Source organism: Gymnoscopelus microlampas, assembly GCF_963454915.1.
Source record: "Gymnoscopelus microlampas genome assembly, chromosome: 22".
NCBI lineage: Eukaryota > Metazoa > Chordata > Actinopteri > Myctophiformes > Myctophidae > Gymnoscopelus > Gymnoscopelus microlampas.
In genome coordinates, this window is record NC_139959.1 from 40559905 (window position 1) to 40577492 (window position 17588).

The 17588-nt window shown below is 40.5% G+C and overlaps 1 protein-coding gene across 2 annotated transcripts; it reads left to right on the forward strand.

Annotated features, from left to right (window-relative positions):
- The first annotated feature begins 582 nt into the window (after window positions 1-582).
- LOC311039093 (uncharacterized protein) lies at window positions 583-9190 on the forward strand. Of its 2 annotated transcripts, none has more exons than XM_084048733.1 (7): window positions 583-714; window positions 2200-2452; window positions 4312-4450; window positions 4857-5129; window positions 5514-5818; window positions 7998-8133; window positions 8689-9190. In XM_084048733.1, the coding sequence occupies exons 2-7, from the start codon at window positions 2201-2203 to the stop codon at window positions 9183-9185; spliced, it is 1602 nt and encodes a 533-aa protein (XP_083904859.1). In that variant the 5' UTR covers window positions 583-714; window position 2200; the 3' UTR covers window positions 9186-9190. The 2 variants fall into 2 exon arrangements, with proteins under 2 accessions (XP_083904859.1, XP_083904860.1); XM_084048734.1 differs by having other exon boundaries at window positions 5520-5818.
- The last annotated feature ends 8398 nt before the right edge of the window (window positions 9191-17588 follow it).

The window sequence follows — 17588 nt, forward strand, 5'->3', positions numbered from 1 at the left end:
GTATTTTATGTAAATTGTTATACCAATGCTTTTGCACTTCTACTCGTCAATTTTGAATTCCGGACTTTTACTTGTAACAGAGTATTTCTACATTGCAGTTGTTAGAAAACTCCAAGCATGATATTAAGTTGACTATTATTTGCCTATTATTTAACACCTTAAAGGGATAGTTCACCCCCGAAAATACTCAGGGGTCCTTGGAGAGGTTCCAGGGGGTCCCCAGCTAAATTTGTTAATATAGCATCACAATAATTTTAACCACTTTAACCTTTTATACTTTGGCCATTCAAAAATAGCAGATATACAAGCTCATGGCGTGGCACCGAACATTTGTAACTCAAATCTTTGCTTCTGGGGGTCCCTGGAACAAAATATTTTGAGATGGGGGTCTGCGGCCAAATACATATCATTTTGGGGGTCCTTGATATGAAAAAGTTTGAGAACCACTGGTGTAATCGATAGAAAATAAGTAATGTTTTGGGTGAACTATCCCTTTAAAAACTGTAACATGAACCTGCCACTTTAAGTGCGCAATGCATTGTGGGTTATTTATTCATTCCAGTAGCAACATAGTAGCAGCAGAGAAAGCGGTTTGGTTACTAAATGATAGTTACTAAATACATTAAATAGTTCCTAAATACAGTTACAATAGCCGTTCACCTGCTACAAAGTATCCACCTTCATCATTACAGCACTGCAGCGTCTGTGACTACTGTAAGTGTCTGCTGTATTCATTTAACTAGCCCTGAAACATGGTCATGGAACCACTTGTTCCTGGTTTGACAATATTTTACATTTAGAACCGCTACACCTACATAAACGTTCACATTTTAAATATAAAGTGCTGACCCCCAAGCCACGGATGTTTCAAGTTAAAGTGCGTGGGTGTAAGTACCTGTATTTTCCGTATTGTTCAATAAAAAACATTCTAATCCAATCGGTGGCCATTTCTCCCCAATTGTCTCTATATGCGTTCATCCACGCGCCTCTATCGGTTGGGAGGTGTATCGCACTCCGATACATTATTTAAAATAAAGAATAAATGGCCGCCGATCGGATTATAATGCTTTTCTTTTAACAATACTGAAGATACGGGAACTTAGACCCAGGCGGTTCAACTTGTAACATCCATGGCTTAGGGGTCAGCACTTTATATTTTAAATGTGAACGTTTATGTAGATGTACGGGTTGTAAATGTAAAATATTCTCAAACCAGGAACGAGTGGTTCCATGACGCTTGTGATAGACGAGCGTCATGTGAACAATGGCCATCATTTACCATGCTTTATCTGAGTTACTGCTGTTTATACATGTCTGCTGGTCTGATTGACAGTGATTGATTGATCACTCCTTTCCTTTTCTTGTCAGTGTCTACATTGCGTTGTCTTAAGCCAGTGGTCCTCAACCTGTGGTCCGCGGACCACCAGAGTGGTCCTTGAGGGGGTTCTAGTGGGTCCCCAGCAAAAAGGTGAATGCATTTTCACCCCTTTATCCATATTGTATAGGTTGGCGATTCAAAAATAGCAGATCTACAAGCTCGCAGCAACGCGATGCGATCTTGTAGATCTGCTATTTTTGAACATTTTCAAAAAATCATGAGAAAGCCTTGAGAAAGCGCGTGCGTTTGTGCGTGCCAGAGGGGCTTTCTCGGAGCTAAGGAAAACAGTCTTCAAAGGGCCCTACAAAGGGCCATACTGGCTAAACCCACTAATTTGGCATTTAGGAGTGCGAGAGGGGCCTTACCCAGCCTGAACATGTTTGCAAATCTTTGAACATATATTTTCTAAAGCGAACATTTTTAACTTAAATCTTTGCTTCTGGGGGGTCCCTGGAACAACATATTTTGAGATGGGGGTCCGCGGCCAAATAAATATAATTTTGGGGGTCCTTGACATGAAAAAGGTTTGGGAACCGCTTATTATAGCAACATACTTGTTTTAAAAAAAACTGTTAGGATTTAGAAGACATTTGTAGAATCCCCCCAGAAGCAAAGATTTGAGTTAAAAAATTATATTTAAAGATTTGCACAAATTTTCAAAAAATAGCAGATCTACATGCTCAATCCCTCGGTGCCGCGCTATGAGCTTGTAGATCTGCTATTGTTGAATAGCCAAATAAATCTAAAAATGACACACAGATGCGTTACCGGTCTAAAAAGGCTGCACTATATGCTAACTCCACAACACACATTCCTTTCAGCATGGAGATCCTCCTCGAGGCAGGCCGCTCGCAGCGTTTTTCCAAAGGAGAAAATGCGTTGCTCGTGCACGAGGTCAAGAAGAGGCAGGTGAGGATCTTCGGGTCCTCGGCGACCGGGCCCGCCACGAGAGACGACGTCCGGCAGGCGTGGCTCGAGGTCGCGGCGGCCGTCTCGGCTTTCTCCGGCATCCAGAGACACGCGGAACAGGTCAAAAAGAGATACGACACGACCAAGAGAAGCGGGATAAGAAAGGTTTGTTGCCCCTGTATATACAGTAGGTGGCCAGTAGGAATGTCAACTTAACTCAGAAATGATATTCGAATATTGGTCTTAAAAATGTGCAGATATTCGAATATTGTTATTATAAAAAATATATATACTTTTTTTTTCAAAATAAAATGTTTAAATGTTTTTGTTGTACAAAAAACATGATTTTAACATGTACAAACAGTACAAAAAACAGTGCTTGGATCCAATAATAAACATCTCTTGTTTGTTTTTATCGTCCCTGTCAAATAAACAAAACAAAAAAAAACGTTTTTAAATTTGAATATTAATTTTCATATTCGAATATACATATTTTCCCAATATTCGAATAATATTCGAATATCGAATATTCGTTTGACAGCCCTAGTGGCCAGTGACTTCGTCCATTTTCCTTCCACATCTCCTGCATGGAGCGCGTGACCCGAGATGATGTTGGTTTGAATCCAGCACCCAAAACTAATGGTTTTGATCATGTGGATTGTGGAGGTGGATGAATGGTGGATTTGTGGATAGGAATCTATATGAACAAACTTGTTATATCAATGAAACGCATCTCATTCTGTTTGTGTGACATGAGTGATGCAAAGGTTTTGAAAGTGAAACTGGCCAAAGTCACTGGCCACCTACCTACCTTATGTGTCATTTGGAAAATAATGGAATTATATTGAATACTTTATTTATTAGGAGTTTGCAGAAAAAAGCTCATGAAAGTACAGTTCAATACAAGGTCAGCTAATAGGAATAAAATAAAAAAAAGAAAGCCATTGACTTTCAATTGGGGTATTCAATTCGTAGTAGGGCTGGTAACTTTCCTCAGAAATTATATTAAAATATCTCGTCTTAAAAATTGGCAGATATTCGAATATATTCAAATATTATAATAAAAAAAAAAAATATATATATATATATATATATATATTTAATGTTTTTTTTGACAGGGACAATGCAAAAAACAATGTATCAAGTGCTCGGATCCAATAAAACATATATTTTGTTTGTTTTTATAACTTGATGCATTGTTTTTTTTTATTGTCCCTGTCAAATAAACATTAAAAAATATATATATTGAATATTCATTTTCATATTCAAATATACACATTTTCCCCATATTCGAGGAATATTCGAAATCCGAATATTAATTCACCATTTAGCAGCCCTAATTCATACATAGTGACATTATATATTATATTATATATTATAAAAAATATATACAATAATCAGTTTGAGAAGGGGGGGGGGGGGGTAGGATATGACTTTTACAGAGGCCAGTTTGGAATGGCAGCCTCAAAAAAAGGTACTCTTTTAAGGGAGGTTTTGAAGGAGAGTAGGGTTTTACACTCCTTCACGACTTTTGGTAGAGCGTTCCACATTTTGGTCGCATAGCAGGAGAACGAATTCAACCCTGTTGTTTGTGCCAAATCTGGGTTGGACGTGATCAGTGGAGCTGTACCTCTGGTGTTGTGATTGTTGTGACTTCATTTACGTTTTTTGGAAGTACGTTTTTTTGACAGGTACATGGGTATCTTAGGGCTCAAGCCTTGGTCCTCGCCATTAAGACCTGGAAGGCATCTGTGTCACTTTAGATTTCTTTGGCTATTCAAAAATAGCAGATATACAAGCTCGTAGCGCGGCACCGAGTGCCGCGCTACGAGCTTGTATATCTGCTATTTTTGAAAAATATTGAACAAATATTTGTTATATTTTTTTTCAATAAACTGTTAGGATTTAGAAAAAAATAATTATCGGCCTCAGGCCTTACTGTGTTAATCCATTGGGATTTTCCGTTTATTTTTTATCAGTAGCTTGAAATTGTCAATAAAATAATTCCTTCAATCACTCCCAAGGCCGCCGCTAACGGAGGCAAACCGCTGGCCTCAGGAGGAGGACAAGCTACGCCGGCGGAGGTCCTCGCCGCCTCCACACTCTTCCCAGATACTTACTTCGCAGAGTATGGCATCATGGGACCAGCGGAGGCCGAGGGAGGTAATAAATTCAATCATTTTGCCACTTTGCACCTGGTTTTGTTTTAGGTCTATTTATTGGGAGTAAGGCCATGCTTAAAGGGATAGTTCACCCAAAAGCCATTATTTTGATAACCTTTGTGTCTCCTACCGGAACCGCTGCCTACCGGTCCGCTGGTCATCAAATTATTGTCTTAGGAATGAGACAGAAACTAAAAAAATATCCATGAATTCAAGTCTCCATGGGGTGACAAAAAAGTATTTTTTTGGATGAACTATCCCTTTAATGTGCAGACATGGATGGTCAGAAATAATACACTTGTGTTTGTATTTGGACTTTTTACTTGTAACAGAGTACTTCTACATTGCATGCAGTATTCATACTTTTTACTTAAGTAAAACATTAAGTACTTTTACCACCACTGCAGGTGAACAGTGGTGGAAACCACTTCAGGAGGAGACGGACCAGGAAGCGACGGCGGGAGAGGGAGGAGCCAAGGAGGAGACGGATCCGGGTCCCAGTGCCGCCAGGCAGAGACCCCGCCGACTCAGGAACAACGTGGTCAGACCGGAGGAGGAGGAGGAGGAGGAGGAGGAGGACCATCACCCGATGCTCGAGATCCGGCGGGGTCTCTGCAGCCTCAAAAAGGCAAGGTGTGGTTCGGGCGTGGCTGCACCAATCAAACTAAACGGCACGCCAGGTAGGCCTGTCACAGTTATTACATAATCGTCTAATAATTATTTTTGTACAATCGTCATAATCAATTCCATGTTAAAAAATGTCATATATTTTAAAAAAATGTCAAAAATAGTGGAAATAGCAGATCTACAAGCTGAAAACGTGTCGCGATGCGACGCGTTTTGAGCTTATGGATCGGCTATTTCCACTATTAATGTTTATTTTTAAGTATAAAGTAATTAAATATGTGTTATTCGTCATATCTGCCCTGTGAGACTTTTGTTTACGAAAGCTAAAAGCCAAGAACAGAAATGTCATTTTTATTCATAATGTTTCATTAATTTTCAACAACAGAAACAGTGATAATTGATCGTCAACTTTAACTTTGTAATCGTGACAACCCTAGTGCCAGGTGCCTTTGCCCTGAAGAGCAGAAGGCTGCAACGTGCTAAATCCACCACGCGCAATCATTGGGCGCCGGCGGGACGCTCGCAGCGTTTCTCCGAAGGCGAGGTGAAGCTGCTCGTGCACGAGGTCAAGGCGAGGCAGGCGAGGATCTACGGGTCGCCGACGTCCGGGCCCGCCAGGGACGACGCCCGGCGGGCGTGGGTGGAGGTGGCGGAGGCCGTCTCGGCGTTCTCCGGCATCCAGAGACACGTCTACCAGATCAAGAAGAAATTCGACACGACGAAGAGAATGAGGAAAAGAAAGGTTTGTTGTTGCCTGTATTATGTGTGTCATTTTGTCACCTTCATTATTTTCACTGCCTATTGTTATTCATGCCAGAGATTTTTCAATGGGAAAAAAAAAAGTACTCAGGAGCCGAGATACAAAATTTTAAAGTTTTAAGTTAACAAGGAAGTGGATGAGAGTAAAGATCTTCGAAAATTCATATCTCCTTGGTCTTTGGGTCAAAAAAAAAAAAAAAAAAGTTAAAAAAAAAAAAAAAAAAAAAATTGAATTTTTTTTGAAAAATTAATTTTTTGCTAATATCGAATTAATTCGATCTTGGCAGGCAAGTGATGATAAGCTAATATCGAATTAATTCGATCTAGGCAGTCAATGTGTTAACACATTCAATCCGGGAACGTATCTCTGTCACTTTAGATTTCTTTGGCTATTCAAAAATAGCAGATATACAAGCGAAGCTATGAGCTTGTAGATAGGCTATTTTTTTTTTATCGTGAAAAGGTGTGCAAATCTTTGAATATTATTATTCTAAAGATGTTTTCTAAATCCTAACAGTATGTTGCTATATCAGTGGTGCTTCAACTTTTTCCATGTCAAGGACCCCAAAAATGATATGTATTTGGCCGCGGACCCCCCCCCCCCCCCCCCCATCTCAAAATATGTTGTTCTAGGGACCCCCGGAAGCAAAGATATGAGTTAAAAATGTTCGCTTTAAGAAATATACTGTATATATTCAGCAGATCTACAATGAGCTTGTAGATCTGCTATTTTTGAATAGTCCAAAGAAATCTTACAACGACACACAGAATGCGTTCCCGGTCTCAATGGGTTTAACTAATGGCCTAAGTCATTTTTTGACTTAGTTGAAAATGATATTTTTGCCCAAGTCAGCTCCTCATGACACTGGCCACCTCTGGTAAAATGGCCTACTGTATCTCCTAATTGAAAAAGATCATGCTGTTCACTCCTCTTTTAGTATAATGGTATAATGGCCTATCTCCCTAGTGTGACTTAGGCCAAAATTTATGTTTTTGTTGCTAAGGCCATTTAAGTCTGGAGTAAATCAGTAAATCATTTGGCCTAAGTCAGGTTTAATCGTCTTTAAACCTATTTTAATATATTTTGTTACATAACTGACAGTCAGTGTTATTTTTATGTTTGTCTCCGCCAGGCCGAAGGCATGGTGGAGAGTATGTTTTCGTTCCCGTCCCGCTGTGTCTCCCCACCCCCCCCCCCCCCCCCCCAGCCAAGTTAACATTGGTCGTGACGCGTGACAATATGTTGTCACCAATGCTTTTGATTGGCTAGCGAGACGCATGACGAAATAAAATCCTATAAATGGGTTTGTCACTTCCAAAGACTATTTATGTCTTTGGAAGTGAGGTAAGACACACCTATCCATCAGCCAAGCTAACATTGGTCAAGTGACACGTGACAATATGTAATATTGACAGGATTAATGGAGAGTATCTTTTCCTCTCCGTCCGTCTCTGTATACGTCCGTCTGAGAACACCCAACATTGGTCAAGCTGCATGTGACATCACAATATGTTATTTAAATAGGTAAGACAGGATCAATCAGGAACAGTACTTTCCAGTACAAATTACCCGACCGTGCGTGTGTGTCCGTCTGAGAACACCTAACATTGGTCAAGTTTCACGTGACATCACAATATGTAATATAAATAGCTTAGACAGGATCAATCAGGAACAGCACTTTCCAGTACAAACTGAGAGTGATTTCCTTTGGTTAAAATAGCACGGGTCCGCTGACGGGTCCGCTGACTCAGTAGGACTTGAGTACCTGCTAACTGCCACACTACGGCTCCCATGAACTCTCTAGACCTGATGGTCAATGGGCAGGCCAGCACATGCCCAACACTATTTCTTTTACTTTCCCTTTTTACTACTGGCGGAGACCTGTGCTCCGAGGAGCACATTTTCTAGTAATAGTCATAATTTGGTATAAACGTTTTGGGTGAAATGATTAAGAAATATCATATAGTTTTGTTTTGGATCTGTTTTATGTTTTTTCTGAAAAATGTAGGCCATTGGTTTAAGAAGGAGACGATTTGGAAAATAATGGAAATAGGCTCACTTTGTCCTCGCGATTTAATCCATTGGAAATTTCCCTTTTTATTTGATCATGCTGCTGTACCTTGAAATTGTCAATACAATAATTCCTTCGATCACTCCCAAGGCCGCCGCTAACAGGCGGGAACGACTGGCCTCAGGAGGAGGACAAGCTACGCCGGAGGTCCTCGCCGCCTCCACTCTCTTCCCAGAGAGCATATATGGCATCGGGGGACCAGCGGAGAATGGTGGAGCCGAGGGAGGTAATTCAATCATTTTGCCGCTTGCACCTGGCAGTGTTGATTTCATCCACTAAAACTATGACGAAAAATGTTGGTCGACTACCTTTTTTCACTGGCGAAAACGAAATAAAAATGAAATAAAAACTAAGCTACGATGACTAAATGTGTTGACAATTTCATCAACAAATAAAAACTAAACTAAAATGTTAGTGAGGGACGAGTGGAGAAGAGATCCAGTAGAACTAAAAGACAAGTCATTTTATGCTTGGTTGCGCTCGGGTGTTGAGCTCTGAAAATAGCAGATCTACAAGCTCACAACGCGTCGCGCTGCGACGAGTTGTGAGCTTGTAGATCGGCTATTTTCAGCATGCAACCAAGTGTGAAATCAGCCATTACGACGCCATCAAGGCACCGCCGACGTACATTATAGTCGACTAAATCAACTGTACATTTAGTCGACTATAATCTTATGATATTTAGTCGACTAAAACTTGACAAAAACTAAAACATTTCAGATGACTAAAATACATCAAAAACTAAATCAGAATTTGCTGTCAAAATCAACACTGCCCACAGATGAACCACCTCTTCAAGTGAAGAGTGAGGAGACGGACCGGGACGGAACCGGGGCCGAGGAACTAGCCGAGGAGGAGGAGGCGGATCCGGACCCGGGTGAAGGTCCGTCGGGGGTAGCGGCGGCAGAACCGGGTCCCAGTGCCGCCAGGCAGAGACCCCCCCGCCCATCCAGGAACAACATGGTCACTGGACCGGAGGAGGAGGAGGACCATCACCCGATTCAGGAGATCCAGCAGGCCGGGTTCCGCATGGTGCAGCGGGAGTTGGGCGCCCTGCGGCGGGGCCTCTGCAGCCTGAACAGCAGGCTGGTCAGACAGGAGAGGCTCATGGCCCAAGGCGTCACGGCGCTCCAGCGCAGCGCCGCGGCCCTGGAGCGCCTCGCCGGGCTGCAGGGGCCTCCGGCGGCTCCTCCTCCGATGATGATGATGGCCCCGTCTACCCGGGAAACGGCTGCACCACCAGCACCACCAGCAACAGCCAGTGCCGGCCTTGAGTAATTTGATGCCCTGGTTGGTTGATTGATTGATTAATATACGTTATTTTTGTGTGGCTTATTCTGCCTTTTATTTATAGTTCTATAGTAGAGATGGACAGGAAAAATGGGGAGAGACATGCAGCAAAGACGGCCGGGAACGGGACTCGAACCCACGGTGCGCTGTCAGGCTGCTTATGATTGAATAAGTTTGCAGAAAAAAAGCACATGTTCAATACAAGGTCAGCTAATAAGCTAGGAATTAAAAAACCCAAGAAAGCCATTGGCTTGTTTCCATTGGGGTCCTTTGTACTCAATTCATAGTGACATTAAATGACAGACAGCTAATACACTACTATGCAGAACATCATTCAAGCAGTTTAAAGAATAAGAAAAACAAAATATGTACAGTAGACCGTTCGAGAGCGGGGGGGGCTGGGGGGGGGGCTAGTTTATGACTTTTACACAGACTACTGTATGTCACTAAACACTATGTCATAGTGTTTAGTTTGACAGGAAGTGTGAGCACTAAGGAAGTGTGGACACCGCCATGTAAAATTGTCTATTTTTCCCGTGGCCAGCCGTCCCGTCGTGCCCCACGCCTGGGAGTGAGGGGAGGAAGGAGAATGCCTCGACCGTGACCTCATGCACGACCATTTTTTAGTTCTTGCCGAAATATTTGAAGGCCTGTTTTTGTTCATGATTATTGAAGGCCTGTTTTTGTTAGTTCTTGCCGAAATATTTGAAGGCCTGTTTTTGTTCATGGTTATTGAAGGCCTGTTTTTGTTAATCATGTGTTGTATTTGTATTGTTATTGTGTCTGAATGTTTGGTAATAAAAACCATGTCAGATCAATTAAGCCTACTACCTAGCCATTTTCTGTGATGGCAACTTGAAACGTTTAACTGTGTTCCAAACAGTGGTGGAAAGTAAATGAGTACATTTACGCTGTAGGCTACTTAAGTATCATTTTGATGTATTTTTACTTTACTGGATTATTTCCGATTTTCAATACTTTTACTTCTACTCCACTACATCTAAGAGGCAAATACTGTACTTTTACTCCACTACAATTATTTGGAAAATGTGTATTACTAGTTACTGTGAAGATTTAGATTATTACAAAACATACACTAACCACTTCAGCCCTGTTGGCTATTTATATATTAATATTAATATTGACCTTTCAGCACACTGCTAGGTAACAATGACAGAACAGAAGTGTCAGCATAATAAATAATAACAAAGTGTCTCTATAAGCACCGGGCTCTCCCACCAAAACCTGATGATTCAACAGTATTGTCACAGGCTTTGCAGCGTTGCCAGATTCTGCAAGAGAAATAGGCAACCAGGTCCAACAAGCCCAAAAGAAGCCACTATCTTGGCCATTTGAAAATAACAGATCTGCTATTTTCAACAGATTTTTTTTTACACATTTTATACATTTGAAAACTTCACAATGAATAGTTTTACTTTTGGTACTTTAAGTATATTTATAAAAATATTGAAAACATATTGGGAAATGTCGAATATTTTTGAAACATTTTAACAACACAAATCTTGCATGGGGGTCCTTGGCACCAATTACATATTAATCTGGGGGTCCTTGAGATGAAAAGGTTTGAGAACCACTGGTTTAAACAACATTATGAAACACGCCCCAAATAAGCAACTACACTTTAGAAACAAGCCCCAAAAAAGCAGCCCCCAACTACCAATATTTGTAAGCGACTACAGGAAAAACAAGCCCAAAGTCGCTTATAGTAAGCAGACATGGCAACGCTGCTGCTTCGCTACATGACACTGTAATTTACAGTGTGCTCACCTCACTGTCTAATTCCTACTAATACAGAGTTGGAGGTTATTACATGCTACGGTGTGAACAGCAAATCCTGAGCAAATTGTTATGTTACAACCACTGAGAATTTACACTGTACGTGTTTGCAAAACAAGTGACAGGTTGATTTAGCAGGAGCTCTTTATACACTTATCCACCTAATTAGAACATTTACATTTTTCAATACACTTGAGTGACTTTTTCCAGTTGTGTAAAGTAACTAAGTACATTTATTCAAGTACTGTACTTAAGTCCGGTTTTGAGGTATTTTTTTTACTTTACTGGAGTATTTCCAGTTTTCAGTACTTTTACTTCTACTCCACTACATCTCAGAGTCAAATATTGTACTTTGACTCCACTACAATTATTTGAAAACTTCAGTTACTAGTTACAGAGATATATTATTACATTATACAAAAACATACATGAACCACTTCAGCCCTATTTTATACCTAGGCTATTTGAAAATAGCAGATCTACAAGCTCACAACGGGTCACATCGTGATGCGTTGTGAGCTTGTTGATCTGCTATTTTCAAACATTTTAGAAGTTTTACTTTTGGTACTTTAAGTACATTCTGACACCAAAACTTTTGTACTTTTACTCAAGTACATTTTGAATTCCGGACTTTTACTTGTAAGAGTATTTATATTGATTGATACTTTTACTCAAGTAAAAAATGAGAGTACTTTTTCCACCACAGATTTTTTCATTAGTCATGCACTGATGTTTTCTTCCCCCTGGGAATTCTCACCACCTTCACAACTTCAAATATAATTTGTTTAATGAAAATCTAAAGACGGTGTGTGAAACGCTATAGAGGGCTTTTCAGCGTGCCAACTGTAATAGGAATGAATAAAAGGCAGCATACCTAGACATGCTTTAACCTGTGCTAATAATTTTATGCTCCAAAACATTGAAATAATAGACATCAGGGAGAGAACAGATCAAATTAACGTTGTGTGAAGTTTATTGCTTGTATTTCACAATGCTTCTCCACTAAACTTGCCACGTTTTCACCACTGACATCAAAGAACAAGCTCCTAGGCCTGCGTGTACCACTCAGCAGAGTTGCATTAAAGGTAGGGTAAGTGATTTTTCTATTAAAACAAAAAGGTTTTTGTTAAAAGGTTAAAGCTCTATATTGTGATAGTGCTCTTGCTATATAGTGTTTGTTCAGTAACAGGCGTCTCCATGTCTCTCCAGCTCTTTTTTAAACAGAAAATACATTTTCTGGTAGGTGACAACATTTCAGCCAATCAGGAGAAAGTACCCATTTATCAGCTTCATTTTGATACTGCAGTGTTCCAGTTAATTGTGTGTCAGCTCATTTCTTTGTGTCATCACTTCTAATTTCACTTGTTTAATCTATATCCTGACTGAGTTCTCTATCCTGATTGGATAAAATTGGTATCCCGACCTGAAAATGCATTTTTCTGTTTAATAAAGAGCTGCAGAGACAAGGAGACTCCTGTTACTGAACAAACACTCTATAGCAATGAGATTACTATCAGAATATAGAGCTATTTAACACTTATTTTAACCAAAGCAAATCACTTTCCCTACCTTTTAAATAACAAACCAAACCTATACAACTACTCTATGGGGACAAAGGGATTCACCAATATGCTCCATTACTTCAGACTTGCATAGAGCTGCATTTTCAATATCTCCATCTCATCTTGTACGATATCAGACAAAAGATCTTCCACTGCGTTGAGTATGACCAAAGTATGACAAGCAATGCAGGTTGTTGAAACCCTCTAACAACCAGTCTGTGAGTATGTCCTCCTATAGGCTGCCAAATGTAAAAGCAAATAGTCTGCACCTATAGCCCAGCTCTGAGATGGTATGTAGGAGTGGTTGGTATTTAATGACCTTATGGTCATAAAGGCTTCCTCTAGGCTAGAGTAGGATATCTCTAATACAAACACTTCTCTGGACACACACACACACACACACACACACACACACACACACACACACACACACACACACACACACACACACACACACACACACACACACACACACACACACACACAGCAGAAAAGAAATATTTCTAACAATTGGAGATAGATATCTGAAGATGACAGGTTCATAATTAAATTGTATATGTGGTTGACAATGTGGAACCTGTGCCAAAGTAGCAATCACTCACTGATACAGTGATTCCACAGCTTCAGAACATTTCCTTTTTATGGCGGTTGATATTTCCTATTACAGTAGATAATGTCACAGTATTTTCAGTTATTATGTCTCCTCATTGGAACGAGAGATTCATTTGGAGATGAGGCTTTCTGGAAACGGCTGCGTATAAAGCTGTCTCATGTTAAAGAGGCCTCCTCCTTGAATAGCTGAAATTTAAGTAGCAAAATGAACCATTATGTTCGCCCGACTGGCCGCATCTCTGAGTCCTGTGTGCCTACACTACAGCACGTGACCACGGTGAGATATTTGCACTCCGAGTGGTGCAGTTGAGTGTTCAGAAAGACGATGAACACTCAATGTACTGTATTTTCTTATTAAAGGAGGAGTTCACCCAAAAAATTACTTATTTTCTATCAATTGCACATCCCATGAAGCCTTGAATTCATGGATTCATTTTTATTTTTGTGGCATTCCTAAGCCAATAATTTGATGACCGGGTGTGTATCCGGTAGGAGACACAAATAATCTACTTTGTGTCTCCCACCGGATACATTAGCCGGTAGGAGACAGGAATCAAATTATTGGCTTAGGAATGCAACCAAAACAAAAATAAATCCATGGATTCAAGGCTTCATGGGGTGTCCAATTGATAGAAAATAAGTCATTTTTTGGGTGAACTACCCCTTTAAGCCATTCAATCCGGGAACGTATACTGTGTCATTTTAGACTTTTAGCTATGATGCCATTATGTTATATAAGAAAAAGAGGTTGCGCATCAACAATGGGTTTTCTCAGTGGAGTGCTAGACCCAAAGTCCGTATACATATCAAAAAAAGGAAATAGAAAAATTCCAAAAAGGTAGCATATCCAAAAATGTCAATTAAATGGAGGACAAATCGGAGGACAAACGCGTTTCGACTATGAGCCTTCCTCAGAGCATGCTCTGAGGAAGGCTCATAGCCGAAACGCGCAAGCGTTCACTTTATTGGTGTGCCAATACAAAAGTGGAAATGTGAGTAATTTGTCCTCCATTTAATTGACATTTTTGGATGTGCTACCTTTTTGGGTTTTTTTAAATTCCTTTTTTTGACCATTATGTTATGCTTTAGCTATTCAAAAATAGCAGATATACAAGCTCGTAGCTTCTAGATATGTAAAATGAAATCGTGAGAATTCTTGCAAATCTTTGAATATATATATATATATATTTTTTAAAGCAAACATGTTTTACTAAAACCTTTGCTTCGGGGGATTCTACAAATGTCTTCTAAATCCTAACTGTCTTTTTGTTTTTGTTTTTTAACTTATGTCGCTATAATATCAGTGGTTCTCAAACTTTTTTCATGTCAAATGATATGTATTTATCCACGGACCTCCGCCCCCCACCGCCATCTAACAATATTTTGTTCCAGGGACCCCCAGAAGCAAAGATTTGAGTAAACAGTTTATATAACGATTTGCACATTTCACGATTTTTTTCTCCAAAAATAGCAGACCTACAAGCTCATAGCGCGGCACTATATACTGTATGAGCTTGTATATCTGCTATTTTTGAATAGCCCAAAGAAATCTCAAATGACACAGATGCATTCCCGGATTGAATCGGTTAACATCCAGTATTTCAGGTTTGCATCCAGCATCTAGTTCAGTGATAAATTGCCATGGAAATCAATTTCTACATTAGACAACGCTCCACGCGTTCCCAGACTCGTCTCCCTTCTGGCTCCCAAACTGTGGAACGAACTCCCCATTGCAGTCAGAACTGCAGACTCACTCCCAATCTTCCTCCGAGACTCCACCTTAACCCGTAGCACTTGCCCCTATAGCCTTGATGACCGTGCAGGGCTTACGCAAAGGTTAAAATGTAATTTAGATAGCATGTTATGTAGACAGATGTCAGGTTCATGTGTAGACCTGGCATCCTATAGCGTGTATAGTTTCAATGTACAGATTTTTTGATATTCTACTGTTTAGACCAGGGGTCTTCAACGTTTTCAGGCCAGGGACCCCCTAGCTGAGAGAGAGATGAAGCAGGGACCCCCTCTATAGAACTTTTTTTTTTTTAAATTAGGTCTGCTCTTTTTTTCCTCTACACCTCTTTGGCAAAAATAGCCGATCTACAAGCTCACAACGCCTCGCAGCGCGAGGCGTTGTGAGCTTGCAGATCGGCTATTTTTGGCTGAAGTTCTCCTGAGAAAAAGGGATGCTAGGGTTCAAGTGGTTAAGGTAAAAAAAAAAAAATCATATCACACAAAGATTTGGGGGACCCCCTGTAGTAACTCTGAGGACCCCCTAGGGGTCCCGGACCCCCTGTTGAAGACCCCTGGTTTAGACTGATGATAGGTTCTTGGTTCACCTATGATCCTAGATCACTTATTTCTATGTATTTGATGTGTTACCTCTTGTTTACTTTGCGTACTGTAAGTCTCTCTAAATGCCTCAATTGTAAATTTCTTTGTTTGGTTTCAGTGGTACAGCGTACTTTGCTTTTGTATGGATTTGGTGTTTGTTGGTTTGTACACAGCTTTTAGGAAAATGTTCCATTCCTCACCAACTGTGTGTCTATGTGGACGCATGCGAGCGTGTATGTGTGTGTGTGTGTGTGTGTGTGTGTGTGTGTGTGTGTGTGTGTGTGCGTGTGTGTGTGTGTGTGTGTGTGTGCGTGCATGTGTGTGCGTGCGTGCGTGCGTGCGTGCGTGCGTGCGTGTGTGTGTGTGCGCGCGTGTGCGCGCGTGTGTGTGTGTGTGTGTGTGTGTGTGTGTGCGCGTGCGTGCGTGCGTGGGTGCGTGCGTGCGCGTGTGCGCGTTTGTGCGTGTGCGTGCGTGCATGTGTGTTTTACAGTTCAACTTTACTTGCAATTAAGAAGCCATTTCCTGTACTCTCTATTGTTTACTGACGGCACTGATAGTACCATCACACATCACTGCCTCCAGAGCAGACAGTCCTGTTATAATACACCAGTTAATTACAGCTCAATCCTCATTACTTCAATTTGTTATGCTTTCCTGTAAAGCTCTTCAGCCACTCATCCACAGTGTTGCCATGTCTGCTTGTTATAAGCGACTTTAGGCTTGTTTTTGTAGTGTCATGACCTGAAAAATGAATATGCATTATTCCGCGGACCCCCCATCTGAAAATGTTTTTTTTGCCAGGGATCCCCTCCCAATACCAAATTTGCGTTAAACATTTTTTTAAAAATTTTCAACATTTTTCACGTTTCTTTGAAAATAGCAGATCTACAAGCTCACAACGTGTCGCATCGCGACACCTTGTGAGCTTGTAGATCGGCTATTGCCAGATAGTCGATGCTCCAGCTTGTAGATCGGCTATTTTCAAATAGCCGATGCATATAGGTTCAAAACTTTAAAGTGCTCATGTGGTAATAGTCGCTTATTTAGGGCTTGTCTTCATAGACCTGGTTGCTTATTTCTCTCGCAGGATCTGGCAACGGTGCTCCTGTGGAGCACTCAGAGGAACATTACTGGGATGCTGTAGTTAACGAGGCAAAGCAGAGAGGAGGATCTAAGCTGCTCCTTTTTTGGGTCAGAGATGAATGCTAACAATTGTTTCAGATTAGCTTAATATAGATTCAAAGAAAGAGAAAAAAGCATTCACTGGCATTCATGCCAAATTGGTATGAAGCCACAGGCCTTATAACCACTGAGAATGAGAGATTGGTTGGTCCTTCTTGGACATAGATCTGCTTGTCTCAGAGGCTTCACTATATGTCACTTGTCTAAAGCAGTGGTTCTCAAACTTTTTCATGTCAAGGACCCCCAAAATGATATGTATTTTGGCCGCAGACCCCCCATCTCAAAATATGTTGTTCCAGGGACCCCCAAAGATTTGAGTTAAAAATGTTCGCTTTAAAAAATATATGTTCAAAGATATGCACACATTTTCAAGATTTATCAAAAATAGCAGATCTACAAGCTCATAGCGCGGCACCGAGTGCCGCGCTATGAGCTTGTAGATCTGCTATTTTTGAATAGCCAAAGTATAGAAGGTTAAAGTGGTTACAATTATTGTTATGCTTGAAGTCATGTTTTTTTGTTGATGGTTGAAGTGTGAACGTATACACTACACTATTAATTGGTATTTTAAAAAAACAACTGTTCTGCATGGCAACCACATGAATTTCTCATTTGAAGGAGGTGTGTTTAATGCACAAGAGTGGAGAAAGACAGAGGCAGAGTGCAGTGCAACTTTTACTCCACTACAATTATTTGAAAACTTTAGTTATTTTTACAGATATAAATGATTATATTATAAAACATACATTAACCACTTCAGCCTTATTTTATACCTAGGCTATTTTCAAACATTTTAGTAGGCCTACTTTTACTTTTGGTACTTATATTTTGATGCCAGTCATTTTGTACGTTCACTCAAGTTAAGTAACGTTTTCAACACAGTATTTTTATATTGTGGACGGTATTG